The 24,346-nt window shown below is 49.7% G+C and overlaps 1 protein-coding gene across 3 annotated transcripts in view; it reads left to right on the forward strand.

Moving 5' to 3' along the window:
* Positions 1-24,346, forward strand: part of LOC118368222 (protein jagged-2-like) — a 45,789-nt gene that overhangs the window by 12,384 nt on the left and 9,059 nt on the right. For 2 of the 3 annotated variants that reach the window (XM_035752130.2, XM_052496775.1), the window contains 20 exons: positions 4,288-4,542; positions 4,681-4,741; positions 13,700-13,830; positions 14,273-14,392; positions 15,101-15,214; positions 15,308-15,421; positions 16,524-16,637; positions 17,056-17,102; positions 17,236-17,409; positions 17,524-17,674; positions 17,896-18,060; positions 18,248-18,361; positions 18,453-18,680; positions 18,835-18,951; positions 19,045-19,072; positions 19,787-19,872; positions 20,232-20,345; positions 20,494-20,609; positions 20,715-20,972; positions 21,271-21,402. In XM_035752130.2, the coding sequence (XP_035608023.1) occupies positions 4,288-4,542; positions 4,681-4,741; positions 13,700-13,830; positions 14,273-14,392; positions 15,101-15,214; positions 15,308-15,421; positions 16,524-16,637; positions 17,056-17,102; positions 17,236-17,409; positions 17,524-17,674; positions 17,896-18,060; positions 18,248-18,361; positions 18,453-18,680; positions 18,835-18,951; positions 19,045-19,072; positions 19,787-19,872; positions 20,232-20,345; positions 20,494-20,609; positions 20,715-20,972; positions 21,271-21,402 (2,639 nt within the window). The remainder of the gene's footprint in view (positions 1-4,287; positions 4,543-4,680; positions 4,742-13,699; positions 13,831-14,272; positions 14,393-15,100; positions 15,215-15,307; positions 15,422-16,523; positions 16,638-17,055; positions 17,103-17,235; positions 17,410-17,523; positions 17,675-17,895; positions 18,061-18,247; positions 18,362-18,452; positions 18,681-18,834; positions 18,952-19,044; positions 19,073-19,786; positions 19,873-20,231; positions 20,346-20,493; positions 20,610-20,714; positions 20,973-21,270; positions 21,403-24,346) is intronic. The other variant, XM_035752131.2, reaches the window with a different exon arrangement.

The raw sequence follows: 24,346 nt of genomic DNA on the forward strand, positions 1-24,346 counted from the left end.
TGAACTTTCTCCATTTATAGACATTTGGTCTTACCGTGGACTGATGAACATCAAGGATTTTAGAGATACTTTTGTAACCCATTCCAGCTTTATGCAAGTCAACAATTCTTCTGAGATCTCTTTTGTTCGAGGCATGGTTCACATCAGGCAATGCTTCTTGTGAATAGAAAATAGGGCAGGGCAGCTCTAACCAACATCTCAAATCTCATCTCATTGATTGGACACCAGGTTAGGTAACTCCGGACTCCAATTAGCTTTTGGAGAAGTCATTAGCCTAGGGGTTCCCATACTTTTTCCAGCCTACACTGTGAATGTTTAAATTATGTATTCAATATAGACAAGAAAAATACAATAATGTGTGTGTTATTAATTGAAACACACTGTATTTGTCTATTTTTGGGACTTAGATGGATATCAGATCACATTTGATTACCAATGTATTCAGATATCCAGGTAATTCCAAAGGGTTCACATACTTTTTTTTGCCACTGTATAGCTCACCTCTCTGTCTCAGTGTTTGACCCCATCTCAGGTCAGTATGTCAGCTGTAACCCCTCCACTTTTAACTTGGCTAACTTTTAGTGGTGGTAAGTGATAGTACCAAACCTCTGTCCCTCTTAAAGTCACAAGGATGTATAACACATTTAACCTGTTGATCTACACAGTCATTCTCTGAGATGCTGTACATTCCTATGCACCAAGCTGCCTGGCCGTTCATATTGCCAGTGTGATGGTTAGCATGGCGAGGTTAGTTCCCGCCTGGCTGGCCTGAGGGACTGACTCACTGGGAGACTGTTTGTGCTCCATGTCCATGTCTCTATATAAAGCCTGTGAGCACATCACCTAGTTAAGCCATTCATTATGGACCACAGCCCTTTTTCTTTCCACTGATGTCTTTCTGCTAATTACTGTCCCAGCAGTTGCTGTGCTACTGCATGTCACTTCAATATCCCAGCCTGGACACTCTGACTGGACAGCCTGAACTGCTGCTTCAGCCTGGTCTCATAGACTAGATGTAACATAGTGCATGTAAATCCGGGACACTCAAATTGTATGATATGTCATTTTTGCTATGATTACATAAGACAAAGTTACTTAAGGCAAAAAACTCAAGTAGGGTGGTTGGTCGGGATGGATGGGTAGACGTATAACGTGACCGAAGGTTGCGTGTTCGAATCTCCTCATGGACAACTTTAGCATTTTAAGCAAATAAGCAACTTTGCAACTACTTACTGCTTTTTAGCTCCTTTGCAACTACTTAGCATGTTAGCAAGCCCTTCTCCTAAGCGTAAAGTTAGCAATTTTGTCTAACTCCTAACCCTAACCCCTAACCCTAACTCCTAGCCTGGCTAACGTTTGTGTTAGCTACTTGGCTAAAGTTAGCCACACCAAATTGGAATTCGTAACATATCATACGTTTTGCAAATTCGTAACATATTGTAAGAATTGCAATTTGTAACAAATCCTACCCACTGCTATTCGTAACATATTGTACGAAATGAATGATGGACATCCACAAATGAATACATTCCATACGAAATGTAACATATCATACTAATTGGAGTGTACTGGATTTACCTTTGCTATGTTATGTCTACCCCTGAGTCCAGGTTGGCTCCTCATACAGTATAGCCTTGACACAATGACAGGCAGCCTATTACAGGGCGGCTCTGGACTGCTGCTGAGTAAGCTTGGACTTTTGCTAATGTAGCCCGCACAATTGCTGTGAGCTGAGTGAACACTGTATTGGGTTGGAAAAACTTCAATTAATATGTAGACCTGAGCAATGGGTTGGATGGCAGTGGAATATGGCAGTGGGTTGGACTGGGCAGTGGAATATGGCAGTGGGTTGGACTGGGCAGTGGGTTGGACTGGGCAGTGGGTTGGACTGGGCAGTGGGTTGGACTGGGCAGTGGGTTGGACTGGGCAGTGGGTTGGACTGGGCAGTGGGTTAGATATGGCAGTGGGTTGATATGGCATAGGGCATGGAGTTAGATAGGGCAGGGGGGCAGTTGGTTGAATAGGGAAGTGGGGGCATGGGGTTGGATAGGGCAGGGGGGACATGAGGTTGGATAGGGCAGTGGGGGTTGGGTAGTGCAGGGGGAAATGGGGTTGGATAGGGCAGGGGAATGGGGTTGGATAGGGCAGGGGGAATGGGGTTGGGTAGTGCAGGGGACATGGGGTTGGATAAGGCAGTGGGGGTTGGGTAGTGCAGGGGGACATGGGGTTGGATAGGGCAGGGGGAATGGGGTTGGATAGGGCAGGGGGGATAGGGTTGGGTAGTGCAGGGGGACATGGGGTTGGATAGGGCAGTGGGGGTTGGGTAGTGCAGGGGGGTTGGAAATGGGGTTGGATAGGGCAGGGGAATGGGGTTGGATAGGGCAGGGGAATGGGGTTGGGTAGTGCAGGGGGACATGGGGTTGGATAGGGCAGGGGGAATGGGGTTGGATAGGGCAGGGGGATTGGGGTTGGGTAGTGCAGGGGGACATGGGGTTGGATAGGGCAGTGGGGGTTGGGTAGTGCAGGGGGACATGGGGTTGGATAGGGCAGGGGGAATGGGGTTGGGTAGTGCAGGGGGACATGGGGTTGGATAGGGCAGTGGGGGTTGGGTAGTGCAGGGGGACATGGGGTTGGATAGGGCAGGCGGGCGTGGAGTTAGATAGGGCAAGGGGTGTAGTAGGTTGAATAGGGCAGTGGGGGCAGGGGGTTAGATAGGGCAGGGGGGCAAGGAGTTAGGCAGGGGGCAGGGGGGCAAGGATAGGGCAGTAGAAGAATAGGGTAGTGGGGGCAGGGGGTTGGATAGGGCTCAGAGAAATAGTCTCTGGTAGTGCTGTTTATCCTCCAGGATGCTCCAGCGACTGGTTCTGTGTTTAAACACTAAACAGACAGGCTGCACCATTGTTTCTTTCTTAGGTGGTAGCATGGTTATTAGTGTTAGTGTTTCTTAACACACAGTTTAACATTATAATCAGAGAACAATAGAGGGGATGGAGAAATCAAATAAATATGAAGGGATTAGAGGAAATTGTGAGATCACTGAGCTGCTATCAGGAGGAGTATTGTGGAGTATTTTTTTTAAATCAGTCAATGAGTGATCTAATATTACTTGACTACTAATGTTGTGTCCATATCCAAGTTTAGCATGCTGAAAACAGACTGACAACAGACATTGGCTTATGACAACAATGCCACTAGTCACGCGCGACTAAATGATGTGGCTGTTTGAAAGCACAGAAAATTATGTCGCTCTTGACTTAGTCAACTGCTCGGTGTTGAAGCCTCCTCATTGTTTGTGTAAGCCCGTGTCATAGTCACCACACACACACCCCTCCGCCTGCTCTCCCTAGTAACAGCGGCCTCTCTCTGAGTGTCTCCTTCAGCACTGAGAGAGACAATGATTGGTTTGTATTTTTATATCTAATTGTTGGAAATGAGCAGAGTGAGTGCTTGAGTTTAAATTAACTCGCAGTTAAATTGAGAAAATCAGGACAGCAAGTAAAAACATTTTCTGTGTTTTTTAACTCCTTTATAATGGGTAACAGTTGGAAGTAAACTGGACTGTACAGTAAATAGGATAGATATTTTAAGAAATAATAAAATAGTAATACCTGGACAACTGAAGGTAGGTTATACAGAATCCTTCTAATGAAAAGGCCTAGATTTCCTCCTGGCTACCTGTCCAATAACAGGCCACCATCCAACTAGGGGAGAGGGCCTGTTGTTTGGCCCCTCCTCAGTGCTCAGTCCTGGGCTGTGTATGTGGCTGCAGCAGCCAAGCCAGTTGGGTCATGGTGTTTCTGTTCCTTGAGAAAAAGCTAAAGGCCCTTTCCTATGTCGCCCTTCCTCGTCTGTTCCCGTCTCTTATTATTTCCGCCCTGGCTCCGGAGGAGAGGGGAGAGAGGGAGGGAGTGCCACAAAAAGCATTTCACAAAGCAGGAAAACTGAAAAAGGATTTGGTTATCAAACTCCTGCAGCCCTGGCCCTACACCCTGTATTTGTGTTTGGTTTATTGTCCTTATTTTTTCTTTCACGCTCTTGGAAACAGAGTGGTGTTTGACTTTGGGTTGCCCTCTCTGATCTCCAGCAGCAGATAAACACCAGTGTTCTCTCAGATGACTTTCTCCTGCTTCTCGACACTACTAGAACTTGTACTGAGGCATACTGGTTCTAACATTGAATAAGTGGCTAGTTAGCCTGAACTACCTCTTTGACTGTTTAGTTGTATGCATGTCAAGTGTCCATTATATAATGGTGAAGAAATGTCTTGGTTTTTGTTTGTTGATGCAGGTGAGGATCTGTTAATTGAGCGGAGTGTCCGTAAAGGAATGATCAACCCTGGCGATGACAGGCAGACTATCCAACACAACGGTCCTACAGCCAACTTTGAGTATAACATCCGTGTGCGCTGTGACGAGAACTACTATGGCAACAAGTGTAACAAGCAGTGCCGGCCACGCAATGATGACTATGGCCACTACGTGTGTGACCAGTTTGGGAACAGAGGCTGTTTGGAGGGCTGGATGGGCCCTTACTGTACAGCTGGTGAGTAGGGGAGCAGGCTGACACAATCCATGTACAAGACACTTCAGAGTCAAAATACACACATTGAAACTAATGTTTAGATATCGCTCTGATGATACTAGAAATTAATGGGTGAATCCTTTTGTCTTTGTTTCACAGCTATCTGCAAGCAGGGCTGTAACCTGCTGCAAGGATTCTGCAATGCCCCAGGAGAATGCATGTGAGTCTGGGTTAACTTTCTTCTTTATACCATCGTGTCTATGTTAATAAGATACTGAAATATTACTCCCTTTTCAATTGAAATCCCTTTGACTGAGAATTGTGTCTGGGTGTATTGGCTGGTTAATGGGCAGTAGGTCTTTTTGTGTTCAATGAGGATGATAATGATGACACGGGGGGTTGATCGCATACCAGAGCTCGACCCCCACATTCCCCCTCCCTGTCCCCCCTCTCTATGGAACGTACAGTGTATTAGCCCCCCCCCCCACCAGTCTGATTCAGGAGCCATTGTTCTTTTTCCTGTCCCAGACCTGGCCTGTAGCTGTAGCCTGTTTTTCACACAGCGTTTCCTCCCCTCCTCCAGCGGTGTGTCAGGGCCCCTCTGCCCATTTCTTCTCTGCAGCCCCATTCGCCTCTTCCTATCCTGGGCCTGTTTTGGCTGTCATACCCCTCATGGGAGTATGGACTCCATCCAGCATCCTTAGTCACGTACATGTTATTCTGCACGGCTGAACCAACCAAGTATTCCATGTCAAATCCTCTTGCAAGACCACCTTCTTGTGCAACTCTTTGAGGTGCATTCTGTAACACACCTATGGATCTGTTCAATAGGGATAGCCGTGAGTGAGACGGGATAGATTTAGTTCTCATCTCATAAAAGAATGAATTTTCATGGCTGGAAGACAAGAAAAAAGACTGGAATGTGCCTCGACATGTGATTTGAAGCTCAGGAGGAGGCTGTGTGTATCCCGACCGTGAACAAACAACACGCCTTCTCCTGGAGTAACATTCCATATGCCTGGTGCCTGCGAAGGAAAACAACACGCCTTCTCCTGGAGTAACATTCCATGCCTGGTGCCTGCGAAGGAAAACAACACGCCTTCTCCTGGAGTAACATTCCATGCCTGGTGCCTGCGAAGGAAAACAACACGCCTTCTCCTGGAGTAACATTCCATGCCTGGTGCCTGCGAAGGAAAACAACACGCCTTCTCCTGGAGTAACATTCCATGCCTGGTGCCTGCGAAGGAAAACAACACGCCTTCTCCTGGAGTAACATTCCATGCCTGGTGCCTGCGAAGGAAAACAACACGCCTTCTCCTGGAGTAACATTCCATATGCCTGGTGCCTGCGAAAAACAACACGAAAACAACACGCCTTCTCCTGGAGTAACATTCCATGCCTGGTGCCTGCGAAGGAAAACAACACGCCTTCTCCTGGAGTAACATTCCATGCCTGGTGCCTGCGAAGGAAAACAACACGCCTTCTCCTGGAGTAACATTCCATGCCTGGTGCCTGCGAAGGAAAACAACACGCCTTCTCCTGGAGTAACATTCCATGCCTGGTGCCTGCGAAGGAAAACAACAAATGTGTTGGTGGTACAGTATCTGGTTTCCTTACACACAGAGCATTCACAACCTACCCCCTTACAAAAATAATTTAAACTAAAAATGGTTTTCGGACACATGTAACATTTCACATTTTAATGTCAACTCGGGCTGTCAAACAATTCCAAATGTAATTGAGTGTATTGTAATGACCTGACTAGATCATAAATGAACAATTGTCCAGACAGAGGCTTGAGTTTACGAATTGACGGTTTATTACACCAACTTTACACAGGCTACTGTTTGGGCCGTAGCACACGCCAAATAGATGACAGATAACCCACAAGCCAATCGTGACCTTCTCTTGTGAAACCCAGACGTAAGAGAGAGAGAACAAAGGCTGAACCTGGTCTTAACTTCCAATGCTCCACCCCCCTGCCCAACCCCCCTCCATGCCACTCCGCCAACCACCAGGATGCCCGGCATCAGAACATTCCAGGCATTCCCGTGATTGGCAGATAGCAGGTTGATTGACAGGTCGGACCCCGCGAACACCGGGTACTGGTCAGTACAACACAACTACCTCCTAGCCTAACACATAACACACAGCTGTCTGTGCGGGTCGCTACACAGCCCCCCCACCACAAAGTCCCTCGTCCCCGAGGGAACAAACAAAGTCTCTGAAGCGACCCGGAGTTCTCCTTTGCCTGCGTGGCCGTGATGGTCGCAGAGTGCCCCTCTGGGACCCAGGGGATGAAGGCAGGGATATGGGTGACAAGGAAGCGGGAACGGGTAATACAGTCCGTGGCTCTGGGGAACCACACGGTGACACAGGGGGGGAGACAGGGGGAGTGGGCTGTCTGGAGCCTTGTCTGCGGCACCTGAGGGTGGGTGCCTGGAGAATGTCATTGCCAGAGAGGGGAATTGTGGGGGTTCCTGGGGTTTGGGGAGAAGAGGCCCCTCTGTATGGGGCTAACCTGTCCCGGTGCAGTGCCACCTTTCTCCCCCTGGGAGGAAGCTGCACCCGGTACACAACCTCCCCTACCCTCTCCAGGACACTGCAGGGTCCCACCCAGTGACTGTCCAACTTGGGGCATCTGCCTTTTTTCCTTAGGGGGCTGTAGACCCAGACCAGCTCCCCAGCCACAAAGTGCCTTCCCCGGGTGTGCACGTCATAGTTGCTTTTCTGCCTCACACCTGCATTCACCAGCTGCTCTCTGGCGAAGGTGTGGGCTGTCTCCAGGCGGTCCTGGAGTCTCCGGGCATACTCCGGCCCCGGAGGAACATGAGGGCTATCCAGGGCCCGACCAAACGCCATCTCCGCAGGGGTGCGGATCTCTCTCCCCAGCATGAGGAGGGCAGGCGTGCAGGAAGTGGAGTCTTGGACAGCGGAGCGGCATGCCATGAGGACCATAGGCAGGTGCTTGTCCCAGTCACGCTGGTGTTTGGAAGAGACGATGGCCAGCTGCTGTCCAAGCGTTTTGTTGAAGCGCTCCACAAGGCCATCACTTTGAGGATGGAGAGGAGTAGTGCGGGTCTTGTGCATACCCAGCCTCTCACACATGGTGGCGAACACACGGGACTCAAAGTTTCTGCCTTGGTCGCTGTGGATGGACTCTGCAGCTCCAAACCTGCTGAACATCACCGCTGTCAGGGCGTCGACGATGGTCTCTGCCTCCTGGTCAGGCAGAGCATAGGCCTCGGGCCATTTTGTGAAATAGTCCATGGCCGTGAACACCCAGCGGTTTCCACTGTCTGTGGTGGGGAACGGCCCAACTACATCCACTCCCACCCTCTCCATGGGAGCCCCCACTGGGAACTGTTGGAGCTGAGCATGAGAGCGGCCTGGGGGGCCCTTTCTCGCTGTGCAGTTGTCACAGCGGCGACAAAAGTCCTCCACATCCCTCTTGTGCTGCCCCCAGTAGAAGCCCTGACGGAGACGGCGCAGTGTTTTTGTGACCCCAAAGTGTCCAGTCCCCACCCCCCATGAGTACTCTGGAGCACAGCCTCCCGCAATGCTTTTGGGACCACCACCTGCCACCTCTCCTCTCCCGTAGCTGACTCCTTCCATGCCCGCTGTAGCACGCCATCAGCCAGCCGCAGTCTCTCAAACTTCGACCACAACCCTTTGGTCGCGAGTGAGAGCGCTGTCACCTCTTCCCATGGTGGCCTCACCTGCGCCTCTACCCACTGTAGCACTGGCTGTAGGTCTGTGTCCCGTCCCTGCTGCTGCCGCCATTCAGCCACGCCGACAGTCTGCAGCTCACAGCAGACAGGCCCGCTCGCCCGACACACTGTGGCACAGACACCCTCCTCTGCCCGCAGCTCTCTCTCCCGTCCCTCTCTCCGTTCACAGTGGCGGCAGCCGTCTGCAGTACAGGGCCGACGGGACATGGCGTCGGCGTTGGAGTGGCGTGCCCCTGCCCTGTGCACCACCGTGAAGTCATACGGCTGAAGCTCCTCCAACCAGCGTGCCACCTGCCCCTCTGGCTCTCTGAAAGACATGAGCCACTGGAGAGCAGAGTGGTCAGTCCTTACAGTAAAGGGCAGACCACCCAGGTAGTACTTGAAGTGTTTGACGGAAGCCACAACAGCCAAGAGCTCCCGCCGGGTGACACAGTAGCGGCGCTCATGTTTGTCAAATGTTTTGCTGAAGTACGCCACCACTCTCTCCCCCTCTGGCCCCACCTGGGCCAGCACCCCACCCATGCCCACATTGCTCGCGTCTGTGTCCAGGATAAAGGGCAAGGTGAGGTCAGGGGGCGAGCACGGGGCCTCGATCAGTGCACGTTTGAGGGTGTTGAACGCCTCCCTCACACTCCACTGTCCAAGTGAAAGCCTTGTCCTTCGGCAGGTGGTTCAGTGGAGCAGCAACGCTTGAGAAGCCCCGTAAAACCTCCTGTAGTACGAGGCCAGGCCCAGGAAGCTCTTCAGCTGACGCTGGTCGGTGGGGGTGGGCCAGTCTCTGACAGCCCCTACCTTGTCCTCCATGGTGCTGATCCCCTCCTTCCCCACTCGGTGGCCCAAGAAGGACACCTCTCTCCTCATGAAGTGGCACTTCTCGGGGTGGAGCTTCAGACCTGCGGCAGCCACCCTCTCCAGCACACGCCGTAGTGCCCCCAGGGCTGACTGGAAGGAGCTGCCATGGGCCAGGATGTCATCGAGGTATACCAGACACTGCTGTCGGGGGATGCCATCCAGCACCCTGTCCATCAAACGCTCAAAAGTAGCTGGAGCGTTGCACAGGCCAAAGCACAGGACCTTGAACTGCCAGTGTCCTCTGTTAGTGGAGAACGCAGTTTTGGCTCTGGCCTCTGGGGAGAGGGGAACCTGCCAGTAGCCACTGCGGAGGTCTAGTGAGGAGAACCAGGAGGACCCCCTAACCAGGTCCAGCGACTCATCGATACGTGGTATGGGGTATGAGTCCTTCCTGGTTACCTCATTCAGCCGCCTGTAGTCCGCACAGAACCTCAGCTTGCCCCCCTTCTTCGGAACCATGACGACTGGCGCCGCCCAGGGGCTGTCTGAGGGCTCAATGAAGTCTGTCCGCTGCATCTCCAACACAGCCTTGTCTGCCGCCTCCTGGCGTGCCAGCGGGATACGGCGGGGACGCATCTTGATGGGTCGAGCATCACCTGTGTCGATCTCATGCTGCACCAGATGAGTCTGACCCACCTCTTCCTCACTCAACGCAAAGCTGTCTCTGAATTCAAACAGCAACTGCCACAACCGTTCCTGCTGCTCAGGGTCAAGACCAACACAGTTCCTCCCCCATATCTCCCTCACTGCAGACAGTGTCCTCTCCTCTCCCATCTGGGGTAGCTGGGCTGGGGGGGTGCGGCCCGGGCTCACAGAGGGCTGTGTCATGGAGGTAGCTGGGGGAATGTAACACACCGCCGTAGTTGACAGGGGGACTGGGGAAAAGTCACACACAGCTGTGGGGGAGGGGGCGCAGCCATGAGTCTCTGCTGCTTTAACTGTTGGAGTAAAGGGTTTGTTGGGTTGAGTGAATGTGACATTACATGGTGACTTCCGTCCCTCCCTGGAAGCTCAGTGTGCCCCTATTTAGGTCTAACTGGCAGCCTGTGCTCCTAAGAAAGTCCAACCCCAGGATACAAGGGTCCTGCACAGCCGCCACCCACACAGGATGACGCACAGTCCTGCCCCCTACTGTCAGAGTCATTATTCCCTTCCCTTTCATGGGTGCCAGCTCACCTGTGACTGTGCGGAGCTGCACAGTTGTAGGCTCACACTGAGTCCAATCTGGCACAATATCTGGCCTCACCAGGGTTACTGTGGACCCAGTGTCCACCAGGGCGGAGCAGGGAACCCCCTCCACAGTGACAGGGACATGACAAAAGTCCCCAACACAGGTCCGGCCCACCACAACAACAGGCTCCATCCGCTTGCTCTCGTCTGCTTCTGGGGGAAGTGGAGCCTTGCTTCCCCGTCTGTGCCGGTGGGCTCCTCCTGAAGATGATGGTGGTTGGGATAGAAAGCCAGGGGTCCGCACTACCCGGTCTATGCGGACCCCGAGCCGTTTCCCTGAGCTCTGGGGGACATGGGGCAATCTCGGCGCAGATGGCCTGGCTGGCCACAACCCCAGCAGACCCTGGGACCAGGGCGTGTGTTTCGTTCCGCCTGTAGCGACACAGCACGAATGAGTTTTGTCATTTCGGCCACCCAAGCAGGCTTTTCCGGCTCCGGGCTGCTCTGCCCCCCAGCTCGCACAGAGGGTGTGTCTCCCTGCACCCCCACCAAAGCCCCAGCTGAAGCCCCAGCCCACACCAGCTCCCTCTCCAAAGCCATCTCCAAGGCTGTCTGCAATGACTCAGGATGAGCCAGCTGGGTCTGTATGCGCAGCTCCGTAGGAGAGAGCGCCTGTATGAACTGGTCCTGTGCTAGCTCGCTCTGCACGGAGGGGGGCATGTGAGCATATGCCCGCCGAGAGAGGCTCTCAATGTCATTAGCTAGCACCCGTAGAGGCTCTCCAGGCTGCCTGCGTCTATTACTCAGTTCGGAGCGCAGTAGCCCGGGCTGTACACACTGTCCATAGCGCCTCCTCAGTGCTCCCACTAAAGCCCCATAATCATGCCTGTCCTCGGGGCTAATCAATATCAAACAGGCCAGAGCTTCATCCGTGAGGCATAAAGCCAACTGCAGTGCCCTTTCTTCATCCGACCACCCCCTAAAATGAGCTAACAGTTCAAACTGAGCATGAAAAGCTTCCCAATCCGCCTTACCGGAATACTTCGGGGTCTTAACAGATACGGACGCAGCCGGGAACTGGGCGCCGCCATGTTTGTTTACATCCTGAGCCCCAGATTCCTCGTCACGCCGCGTCGACGTCACCACTTCGGTCCGCCCACCAGAATCCGCGCGAAATACATTCGACGAAGCACTCATGCCCGCTTCAGCCGCCATCGCTCTAACGTCCTCCCTCAAGCGGCCTCTGCGCTCCGACGCCCTGGCGATCTCCTCAGACAGAGCCCCCGACGTCCATTCACACACACCTCCTTGGCCATAATCGTCCCCTACCTCCACCTTCACTTTCGGATTCCCTCAAAGCATTTTCAATCCCCGTTCTCACCTACGGTAGCTAGCCACATAAGTCAGCTAGCTAGCTGGCTAACTTGTATCAACGTTTTTACTTCTGACACCAATGTAATGACCTGACTAGATCATAAATGAACAATTGTCCAGACAGAGGCTTGAGTTTACGAATTGACGGTTTATTACACCAACTTTACACAGGCTACTGTTTGGGCCGTAGCACACGCCAAATAGATGACAGATAACCCACAAGCCAATCGTGACCTTCTCTTGTGAAACCCAGAGAGAGAGTAAGAGAGAGAGAACAAAGGCTGAACCTGGTCTTAACTTCCAATGCTCCACCCCCCTGCCCAACCCCCCTCCACGCCACTCCGCCAACCACCAGGATGCCCGGCATCAGAACATTCCAGGCATTCCCGTGATTGGCAGATAGCAGGTTGATTGACAGGTCGGACCCCGCGAACACCGGGTACTGGTCAGTACAACACAACCACCTCCTAGCCTAACACATAACACACAGCTGTCTGTGCGGGTCGCTACACAATCAAAGGATTTGCTGTGATTAATCACAATTTAATTTATCCATGTCAAAATCATCCAAATCCACAATTGCTCAAATTGACCTGTATTTTTTGAATTTTTTTTATACAATTACAAGAATATTGCTGTTTTGATATTGTGACCTCTAAATATTCACACAAATAATAATATGGTTTCACAGCTGAACATGTGAAAACAGCTATTTCACAGTTTTCTTTTTTTCTTAAGGGACCTCAATCTGCATGTTAATTTCCCAGAGTCTTTCTGTAAATAATTCTTAGAGGCAGAGAGCGCGAAAGAGAGCGAGATAGAAAGCTACTGCGGCTGCAGGTGATGTGCAGGCAGGTCGAGCCCCTGAGCCTGACCGTGATAGGGATCTGGAGCACAGGTTGGTGGCAACTTAATTGGGGGGGACGGTCTCGTGGTAATGGCTGCAGCGTTCCATTAGCTCCGACCCGGCCATTATTACGAGCCGTCCTCCCCTCATCAGCCTCCTGTGATCTGGATGGTGTGGCTTCAAAGGGCTATTTCCACAGTGTGGGTCTGACAGAGTTGGGCCTGTCTGTGCTGGGCTGGGCCGGGGATATTTACAGTGTTGCTGGCTGGGCTGAAAGAGTCCTCCATTGTGGGGCTGTGGTGAGGTGTTTGTTTGGTGATGGTAATGCCACCTTGGCCTTGTGGCCACCTTGGTCTCTCCCTGTTTATACTGTGGACAGGGCCTCTCAATGCTGCTAATGCTGCTAATTAACCTTTACACTTAACCTCAGCATGTTAACATACAGTTTGGTATACAGTAGCACACCACTGCACACTTCAGTACTTTTATACATGTACATTAGTAGACTACAATACAAAGTTGTACTGCACTGTGTGTTGTGTTTGACTGCAGTGCTGCTTACTAGCGAAAATGTTAGCACACAGCAGTACACTCACTCACTCCAGTACAGTATATCAACTAGTAGTGTAGGGTTTGGTTGGCATCTATTTACAGGAGAGTGGTCTTTAAATAACCCAGGGCGAGAAGTGACAGCACAGGTGGGGCAAGGTTACCGCTGGCCTTGGAATAACAGAGCGCAGCTATAAACCAACAGATTAGCTAACCGTTCGCCGGCTGCCTCCGCTCGCAAAGCTGCTTGCCTAGGGGCTTCAGGAGGCCCCCACTCCTAGACTTCCTCTATCCCCGTCCCTGTCCCACACGCCATGGGAACAGGCTTGACCCCATCACTGCCCTGGAATGTCCCTTGTGCTCTGTCTAAAGATTAGGAGCCCCAGAAGGGAAGGGGTGTCACTGGTCACCTTGATGAAGACGTTGTGTCTGTCTGGCTCCTGATCGAGATCACCTTGACTTTTACATGGACACATAGGTCTGTCATGTGGTTGACGTATTGTAGAAGGCCTTGTCCTATTACACGAGTCCTGTCTTATTTATGAGCCATCTCTTCATGGGACTGATGTTTTTAAAGTATTTCACATACAGTATGACCACACAATGGGTCCATTCCCTATGTGTCTCTAATGGATGTCTCTGATATGTCTTGCAGGTGTAAATACGGTTGGCAGGGTCCGTTCTGTGACGACTGCCTGCCCTACCCAGGCTGTGTCCATGGGACCTGCGTCAAGCCCTGGCTGTGCAGCTGTGAGAAGAACTGGGGAGGCCTGCTGTGTGACAAAGGTGAGACATTAGAGCAAACCAGACCAGACCTGGCCCACTGTACTATTAACACATCCTCTACAGCGACCTTTGACCTCCCTGTAGTGTCACACAACACAAGGTCACCTCTGAGTTCCCCTCAGCATCAGGTGGTCAACAGAGGTCACTGAAGAGTGACTGCTAGAAACAGGAGATCACTTCAGAGTAACAAGATGGAGAGGTGGATGGAGAGGTGGATGGAGAGGTGGATGGAGAGGTGGATGGAGAGGTGGATGGAGAGGTGGATGGAGAGGTTACATTTAGCAATATGTAACAGTGTGCTTTCATGTCTGATCCTATGAAGTCGTGTGATGACAACTGATTTAATCTGTAACATATCATTTACCATCCTAATCCTTTAGATGTGTTCATATGAGACCATTAAAGTGTGTAAATGTAATCATTCCTGTATGATTCTCTCCAGATTTGAACTACTGTGGGACGAACAAGCCGTGTAAGAACGGAGGAACGTGTATGAACTCAGAGCCAGATGAATACAACTGTGCCTGTTCTGACAGCTACTCGGGCAAGAACTGTGAGATAGGTGAGTCAGTCAAGAAATTCAATTCTGTTTGTGCCAATGAGCACGGTTACATGCGCACAATAATACGATTATTGTGGATAATCAGATTAATATAATAGTTCATTTAAAATGTTCACATGCTTTGCAAGTAGAACAATTTCCCTAATAATTATGTTTTTATGGACACATCTGAAATCAGGCTACTGATGGGACTTTAAATAAATTGCACAAAATCGCCAATAAAAATCAATATTCTACCACAGTGACCATGTTATTTTTGCAAAACCTTTTTGATTCTGAGTTCGGACCAATAAAGTTTGTATGTGAATACTTTTTCTAAGATGCATATTTTCAGTTTTTCCAAACTCACTTCACTTTTAATAAGAGGGAGGCTCGCTCGGATGGTGCTAGCACATGCGCAGATCAAACACACAGCTGGAACTCTGATTAAGGTTTTCTAATCATTGAAACATTGCTCTGAAAACCAGGTGTTTTAATCGGCGTATGCTTACTTCGATTTTGACCGTACGCAGATCAAAATAAGCAGAGTGAGGTGTTTACATTACTATTTCCATACTCGGCCTACTGCCACAAGTGTTAGTGTGCATGTAAACGTACCCAATGTTTAATAGTTGATCATTTGCATGTGTATTTTGTTGTGCTATTTATGTAATCCGTCACTCTGACTCGTGGCACATTTGTCTCCCCATGTCATCCTGTTATCTTCAGTGGAACACTCATGTGTGTCCAACCCTTGTGCCAACGGGGGCACCTGCCATGAGATCCCGTCTGGGTTTGAGTGCCACTGTCCTGCAGGCTGGTCAGGGCCCACCTGCGCTAAAGGTGAGTGAGTCACGAGCTTGCCCCTCCCAAGGTGTGTGTGTGCCCCCATGTTTTTTCAAAGCTGAACCCTTACATCGTGTGTGTGTGTTCCAGACATGGACGAGTGTGCGTCTAACCCCTGTGGTCAGGGTGGGACCTGCATCGACATGGAGAACGGATTTGAGTGCCTCTGCCCCCCAAAGTGGGCTGGGAAGACCTGCCAGATAGGTAAGCCTGGGAAGGAGAGGTGGCAAGGGGTCTGTAGTTTATCATTCACACTAGAGAATTCTGAGGGCACAGTCTCTGCCTGGGAAACTGGAGCAAAGCACGTCCAAATGGCTAAAGATGAATATTATGTCCTGGGGAGCATAACTTGCGACTATTTGCATGCTAAATTAAATTGTGTTTGATTTGAATTGAATGTGATGTGATGTGACTTGAAGTGTTATTGAATCTCGCCTTGTTCGATCTTATGCCAGGAATCTCCGCGCTCGTCCAGTATCTGTTTTTTTGTGTCTCACCCTGTTGAGCCAGTCCTATTACTATGGTGTGGATACTAATTTAAAATGGATGCATGCATGTCCATGGAGAAAGCTGGATATTATGTGCAACCTGAGGCCAGGTTTCTTGAGTAAAACTATAAATAACACCTAGCCTGGCAACTGCTAACCTTGGGGCCTGATGTAGCCTGACAGTGGGTTATCTTTGGCTATAGACTGGGATAAAAGGGGTATGTATACTAGTCTCTACCAAGAGTAGGGCCTCACCCCAAAACCACTATTTAGCTCCCTGGAGTAGCAAAGGAAAGGAAACACTTTATAACCTGTAAACAAGCTAAGGGAGGAACACAAGCCCCGGGGCTTGTGTTACGTGGTCCGCTATTCTCAGTGCGCAGGTGGTTCCCCTTTCCGTGAGCAGGCGGTACCTGAGAGAGGGGTGTCGGATGTCCGCAGCCCAACAGGTGCTCCTCACCTCTGGGGAAAAGCGGTTGTGTTCTGGTCTGTCCAGGGAGAGGGTGTTAGTGACCATTGCCTTGTGAACTGACCTCTGGGAAGCTCTGGATGTCAGAGAATAGATCAGTTCAGAAATAGGGTAGGCAACTGAAATAAATGTTTAGGGTAGGAGGCAGAGCCAGCTAAATAGATGGCAAAGATGGCAAAAGAAATTACATTTCATTTAATAGACTTTAGTTTTCTAAAGACCGGTTTAAGGTTAGAATTCTTATCAGGGGCTTTAGTTTCTGTGTAGCCTTGCACTGTAGAGATCTGCTTGGTGGTGGGGCTTGGAGGCTGGTTCTTAGATCTCTCATCTCTCTGTTTTCACTCTGCAGACGCTAATGAGTGTATGGGGAACCCATGCCTCAATGCTTACTCTTGTAAAAACTTGATTGGTGGATATCACTGTGCCTGCTTTCGAGGATGGGCCGGCCAGAACTGTGACATCAGTCAGTATCCGTTAATCATTTGCCTCTGTCCCCTTTGCCTGCAGCTAGCTCTGACGCTTACCTGGGCCACTGGCCTACTGTCCTGTTCCTATCTCAGGCTTTCTGCTTTATTATGGCCCAAATACTTATCGAGATCCATGGATAGTGTTTTTACATTACTATGAGAAGCACATCCTGTAGATATCGTTGACGGTTGTGTAGATGACCTCACTGGCTTTCACGGCATGCACTAACCAACAGCATCATGTCTTCCTGCACCTTGAGAAAAATCTTATTTTGAGTTTCTTTGAAGCATTAAGCATTAACCAAGTTGCACATTCTATGTTTTGTTTGTGTATCACATGCATGCAACACCTGCATGTTCCCCTGTCCTATCTGTAGACCTGTATTAGTAAGTTCTCTCTTTTACACTCTGCAGATGTCAACAGCTGCCATGGACTGTGTCAGAATGGAGCGACTTGCAAGGTAGGAAATTGTATTCAATAAAGCAATCTAGCCACCATGTTTGATGCCCTCCTTTCATATTACATCTATGGTTAGCATTATTCTGGGTACAGGAGCCTCTGAGTGACAACTTGTTCCCTTACGCTTTGTACAGGAGGGGCGAAGAGGCTACGTGTGTGCCTGCTCACCGGGGTTTGTGGGCCGGCACTGTGAGGTCCAGAGGAAGAGCTGTGTCAGCGGCCCGTGTAGAAACGGGGGCAGGTGCCACACCCTGCTGGACGGCTTCATGTGTGAGTGCCCACATGGATACACTGGCACTACCTGTGAGGTGAGCTATGGTCCAGTCCAGACCTTTGACAAATCTGATCTTGTCTTTTATACATAACAATGATCTATTTATCCATCCATTCATCCACTCATCTTTCCATCTGTGCATTCGTAGGTGCAGAGTAACCCGTGCAGCCCTAACCCTTGCCAGAACAAGGCCCAGTGCCACAGTCTGATGGAAGACTTCTACTGTGCCTGTCCTGATGACTATGAGGGCAAGACCTGCTCTGAGCTCAAGGACCACTGCAAGACCAATCCCTGTGAAGGTACAAACCAATCTATAAACCTATTGATGTCATCTCAACTAAAATAATTCAAACCCCTGTAAAAGTACTAACCAGGCAGTAATCTTTCTAGCCTAAACTGAAACCTGATCTTAAGATGCTTATTCCTCAGGTCAACCTCAAGATCAACCCTCATTTCAACCCAATCCTCTCAGGTGTATCTCACTAACAGTCTCTTGTTGTTCCTTCTGTTTTGATCCCAGTGATTGACAGTTGTACTGTCGCTGTGGCCACCAACGACACACAGGAAGGGGTGTGGTACATCTCGTCCAATGTGTGCGGCCCCCACGGACGCTGCATCAGCCAACCTGCTGGGAACTTCACCTGTTCCTGTGAACCGGGCTTCACTGGAACATACTGTCACGAGAGTGAGTAGACACACATACCATCATCATAACACATCATTGACTTTATCATCATAATCATCACCATCATCATACCATGAGACTAAACATCCCATTCCTTACTGTAACACACCACTGATTACATCAGTCTCATTATTGTCTTCCTCATCATTCCCATCCTCATTCATAGTCTCTCCCCTCTCCCTCCCAGATGTAAACGACTGTGTGTCGTCTCCCTGTAAGAACGGAGGAACTTGCATCGACGGGATCAGCTCTTTCCAGTGCTTTTGCCCTGACGGCTGGGAGGGCATGCTGTGTGTCATGGGTATGTGTGTGTGTGTGTCCCTGGGTGGTTTTACTCTATCTCTCCATGGTGTGTGTGTTTCTCTAACTGATCCGTGGTGGTGGTGTTCCAGATGTGAATGAGTGCAGTAGGAACCCCTGTAAGAACGGAGGTCGCTGTGTGGACCTGGTCAATGACTTCTACTGTCAATGCCAGGACAACTGGAAGGGCAAGACCTGCCACTCACGTGAGAGCCAGTGTGATTCCAGTACCTGTAGTAATGGGGGGACGTGCTTTGACCACGGGGACACCTTTCGCTGTACCTGTTTGTCAGGGTGGGGCGGCAGCACCTGCAACACAGGTAAGAATCTATTATTGCTTGGTTTTAGCTATGTCATTCAGGGGAAAGTCCAATAGATCTCTGGTCCATATACGCTCCATAGGAGTAATTTTGTTGTAGTTGCTGAAACATTAATATAGGTTCTAAACTCATCCTATTTGATTTCTCTTGTCAGGCAAGAACAGCACGTGTGACTCTAACCCATGTGAGAACAGAGGGACCTGTGTCGGAGGGGGAGATGCCTACACCTGCATCTGCAAGGATGGCTGGGAGGGGCCCACATGTGCTCAGAGTAAAGCACAATTTACTGAATTATTTTCAGGTTATAATCATAAACTAAAACATAGGTCTGATTTTTATTCTGTGTCATCCCCTCTCTTCACAGATACTAATGACTGCAAACCTACCCCCTGGTAAGTTGAACATATTGAATAAAGCAAAATACTTTTAATATCTTATAAGGCTATCCCATCTCTTCACAGACCCACACGCACTGATATCAGAGCATAATCTCTCAGTGTTCTGGTTTCAAAACAGGAACAAATTACTCCCACACACCGCTCATCTCGCAAATTTAATTTAACGCTTAGAGATTTCCTGTTAAAGTTTGTTCCGTGGAGGTGTATGTGTGAAAGGGGAAGTGTGTGTATCCCTGACACCTCTACAGAACAGTGCAGGGCCTGACAGCTGGGTATTCCAGGATCCATTAGATCAGAGGGACTGAGTGGACAAAGGCTCCCGCCACCACAATGACTGACAGGAGGATGAGCACAGTGGGTGGGGGGACGCCCCTCACCCCTCACCCAATTCTTCACTACTTACCCCTGAGCATGGGGTGGTGTAGGCAATGGGGGGGGGGGCTGGGGAGCAGCATATAGGGCCAGCACAGTATGGGGTCATTTTGGGATTTGCATCTGAAGATGGACATTGATAAGGGATCAGCTTTAGTGACCACAGTCTCTGTCTCTAGTCTCCTACCTTTGGATTCTGCTGCTGGGATCGAGACCTGAGATTGTGAAGGCTTTCTTCTCTTTGTAGTCTGAGTCTTCAGCCTTTTGTATGCTGCTGCATGTGTGCCAATGGTATGGGCTGATGTATTGATGTGTGGTTCTGTTTCCTTCCTCCAGCTATAACAGTGGTGTCTGTGTGGATGGTGTGAACTGGTTCCGCTGTGAGTGTGCCCCAGGATTCGCCGGACCAGACTGCCGGATCAGTGAGTCCCTGGGAACCAGAGGGGTGCGGTGGGGTCAGATTGGAGGGTTCAGGGGTGAAAGGTGATGGTGGAATTTTGAGCTGATTGTTTGTGAGGGACAGATTAGGAAGCCTATCTTAACCTCCAACCTCTCTTGTGAGGACAGGTCAGCTGTATTCTGCAAACAGGTCAGTTCAGTCTGACATTCTCAGACACAATCCTCTTTCCTTTTCCCCTTTTCAGAGAGGGTCTATTTTTTCATGTGGGGATGCCAGATATGAGAACCAACCAGTCTCTACCCTGTTGTGATGATATTATAGCTAGGTGCCTTGCAGGAGACTAGAGATATGTGTGTAGTAATGTACTCGTTTCCCCATCAGACATAGATGAGTGCCAGACGTCTCCCTGTGCCTATGGTTCTACCTGTGTGGATGAGATCAACAGCTTCCGCTGTGTGTGTCCCCTGGGCTGGGCTGGACCTCGCTGCCAAGAGTGTGAGTACACTGCAGCAATAGAGAAAAGGCCTTATCCATGGAGTAGGGGAACTTTCTTCCATTGAACCCATGTGTGGTAGGAAGAGTTTCTAAGGGCTGAGCCTGATATGGCCTTAGTCCTAAACCTGCTCCTCTCTCCCCTCTGCAGTCATAGGGATCGGGAAGGCCTGTCGTTACTCTGGCCTGCAGTACCCTCATGGCAGTCAATGGGAGGAGGAGTGTAATACCTGCCAGTGTGTCAACGGCAGTGTGCGCTGTTCTAAGGTGAGACTTGCATGGTTTTGTTACACACAGTGAAGGTGTGTGTGTGAGCTGCCTTTCTGACATCTGTTTGTGTGTGTGTGTGTGTGTGTGTGTGTGTGTGTATAGGTGCAGTGTGGCCGACGGCCCTGTCTGCTCCATAGAGTTGCTTCCGGTCCAGACAGCATTGCCCCCTGTCCTAGAGGACAAGAGTGTGTAGAGCACAAATTCCTCACCTGCTTCGCCCCGCCATGCCACCAGTGGGGCGTGTGTTCTACTCCTGACCCCCCACCGGCCCTCCACACTCAGTGTGAACCCAACTGTGGTTATTTGGACAACAGCTGTGCCCGCATCACACTCATCTTCAATAGAGACAAAGTTCCACAGGTGAGTGCACAACATCATTACCTGACTAACATTAAAAAGATATACGATTCTACGATTATTGACTTAGAGTACAATGCAGCAATAGAGAAAATGTCTTAATTACTGTATCCATGGAGTAGGGGAACTTTCTTCCATTGGACCTGAATCTCCGACCACATCCTCTGCCAGAGAATTAAAGTGTGTGTGTGTGTGTGTGTGTGTGTGTGTGTGTGTGTGTGTGTGTGTGTGTGTGTGTGTGTGTGTGTGTGTGTGTGTGTGTGTGTGTGTGTGTGTGTGTGTGTGTGTGTGCTGATCAAAGGGTACCATTGTGGAGAACATCTGTTTGGAGCTGAGGTACCTTCCCATCACCCAGACCCTGGCTAAGGAACGTACGCTCCTCATTCTCTGTGACCTGTCCTACTCCAACAGTGATGCCGTGGAGGTTGCCATGGTGAGTGCCTCACCCCCCCTACCACCACTACGACCTCACCTCAGCCCCCCACCTCAAGACTATGAACTGTTGCCATCTGCCAATGATCCCCTCTTACCTCCTCCTCTCCTCACCTCTGTCATCCACCAGAACAGGCACTCTCTCCTCTCTTTCAGTTAGCCACGAGGGCCTTGACCCATTTTGTTCCCTCTTTCACTTTATTAAATCACATACATCATTTGCCATTATAAATGGGTTCCAGAGTACACTTGTATAATTGGAAGATTTTATTTTCCTCTTTGTAAGTGTGGAGTGCATTTTGAAGCACGACGCCCTTCGCCTGAACATCTGGATGACATTTAGCTTTACTTTGGAACACCTTACTGTTTCTCTCTCTCTCGGACTGGTGTGGCCACCCAGGCTCTCCTCTCCAGTAAGACACGGGAAATCAGGCTCTACAGGGCACTAAGCCCTTAATGGAGGGTGTTGTGTCTGATGTCGTCATAGCTTAGTACTGAGTTTAATAATAGACCCTCTAAAGGCTTACAGTGATGTTAGTTGTGCTTTGGAATATGGAATAGTCTTAACTCAACATGATCGTGATGTTGTTTTATTTCCACCTAATATGAGTCTTGTGTTCTGGATCTGAGTTTGGCAGAGTAGTCCCATCCAGCTGACTATGTATCTGTATCAGTACAGAGGTTTTATGGAGACCCAGAAACGGTGTGTTCTCAGTAAGAGGCCACAAATCAAATCAAAGTGTATTTGTCACGTGCGCCGAATACAACAGGTGTAGTAGACCTTACAGTGAAATGCTTACTTACAGGCTCTAACCAATAGTGCAAAAAATATACTCAAATCAAATCAAATTTAATTTGTCACATACACATGGTTAGCAGATGTTAATGCGAGTGTAGCGAAATGCGTATGCTTCTAGTTCCAACAATGCAGTAATAACCAGTAATCTAACCTAACAATTCCACAACTACTACCTTATACACACAAGTGTAAAGGGATAAATAATATGTACATTAAGAGAATATGTACATTAAGAGTGATGGTACAGAACGGCATAGGCAAGATGCAGTAGATGGTATAGAGTACAGTATATACATATGAGATGAGTAATGTAGGGTATGTAAACAAAGTGGCATAGTTTAAAGTGGCTAGTGATACATGTATTACATAAAGATGCAGTAGATGATATAGAGTATATACATATACATATGAGATGAGTAATTTAGGGTACGTAAACATTATAATAAGTGGCATTGTTTAAAATAGCTAGTGAGACATTTCCATACATTTTCATTATTAAAGTGGCTGGAGTTGAGTCAGTATGTTGGCAGAATCCACTCAATGTTAGTGGTGATGGCCTGAGAAAGAAGCTGTTTTTCAGTCTCTCGGTCCCTGCTTAGATGCACCTGTACTGATCTCGCCTTCTGGATGATAGCGGAGTGAACAGGCAGTGGCTCGGGTGGTTGTTGTCCTTGACGATCTTTATGGCCTTCCTGTGACATCGGGTGGTGTAGGAGTCCTGGAGGGTAAGTAGTTTGCCCCCGGTGATGTGTTGTACAGACCTCACTACCCTCTGAAGAGCCTTACGGTTGTGGGCGGAGCAGTTGCCGTACCAGGCGGTGTTAGAAGTTTTGAGTGCTTTTGGTGACAAGCCAAATTTCTTCAGCCTCCTGAGGTTGAAGAGGCGCTGCTGCGCCTTCTTCACAATGCTGTCTGTGTGGGTGAACCAATTCAGTTTGTACGTGATGTGTAAGCTGAGGAACTTAAAATTTACTACTGTCCCGTCGTTGTGGATAGGGGGGTGCTCCCTCTGCTGTTTCCTGAAGACCACAATCATCTTCCTTGTTTTGTTGACGTTGAGTGTGAGATTATTTTCCTGACTTCACACTGAGGGCCCTCACCTCCTCCCTGTAGGCCATCTCGTCGTTGTTGGTAATCAAGCCTACCACTGTAGTGTCGTCCGCAAACTTGATGATTGAGTTGGAAGCGTGCATGGCCACGCAGTCGTGGGTGAACAGGGAGTACAGGAGAGGGTTCAGAACGCACCCTTGTGGGGCCCCAGTGTTGAGAATCAGCGGGGTGGAGATGTTGTTACCTACCCTCACCACCTGGGGGCGGCCCATCAGGAAGTCCAGGACCCAGTTGCACAGGGCGGGGACGCGACCCAGGGTCTCGACCCCACGAGTTTGGAGGGTACTATGGTGTTAAATGCTGAGCTGTAGTCGATGAACAGCATTCTCAGATAGGTATTCCTCTTGTCCAGATGGGTTAGGGCCGTGTGCAGTGTGGTTGCGATTGTGTTGTCTGTGGACCTATTGGGGCGGTAAGCAAATTGGAGTGGGTCTAGGGTGTCAGGTAGGGTGGAGGTGATATGGTCCTTGACTAGTCTCTCAAAGCACTTCATGATGACGGAAGTGAGTGCTACGGGGCGGTAGTCGTTTAGCTCAGTTACCTTAGCTTTCTTGGGAACAGGAACAGTGGTGGCCCTCTTGAAGCATGTGGGAACAGCAGACTGGGATAAGGTTTGATTGAATATGTCCGTAAACACACCGGCCAGCTGGTCTGTGCATGTGCATGTTCTGAGGACGCGGCTGGGGATGCCGTCTGGGCCTGCAGCCTTGCGAGGGTTAACACGTTTAAATGTCGGCTGCAGTGAAGGTTTTGGTAGCGGGCCGTGTCAGTGGCAATGTATTGTCCTCGAAGTGAGCAATAAAGTTATTTAGTCTGTCTGGGAGCAAGACATCCTGGTCCGCGACGGGGCTGGTTTTCTTTTTGTAATCCGTGATTGACTGTAGACCCTGCCACATACCTCTTGTTTCTAAGCCGTTGAATTGCGACTCTACTTTGTCTCTATACTGACGCTTAGCTTGTTTTATTGCCTTACGGAGCGAATAGGTACACTGTTTGTATTCGGTCATGTTTCCGGTCACCTTGCCCTGGTTAAAAG

This window comes from Oncorhynchus keta, chromosome 35, assembly GCF_023373465.1.
Source record: "Oncorhynchus keta strain PuntledgeMale-10-30-2019 chromosome 35, Oket_V2, whole genome shotgun sequence".
Taxonomy (NCBI): Eukaryota; Metazoa; Chordata; class Actinopteri; order Salmoniformes; family Salmonidae; genus Oncorhynchus; species Oncorhynchus keta.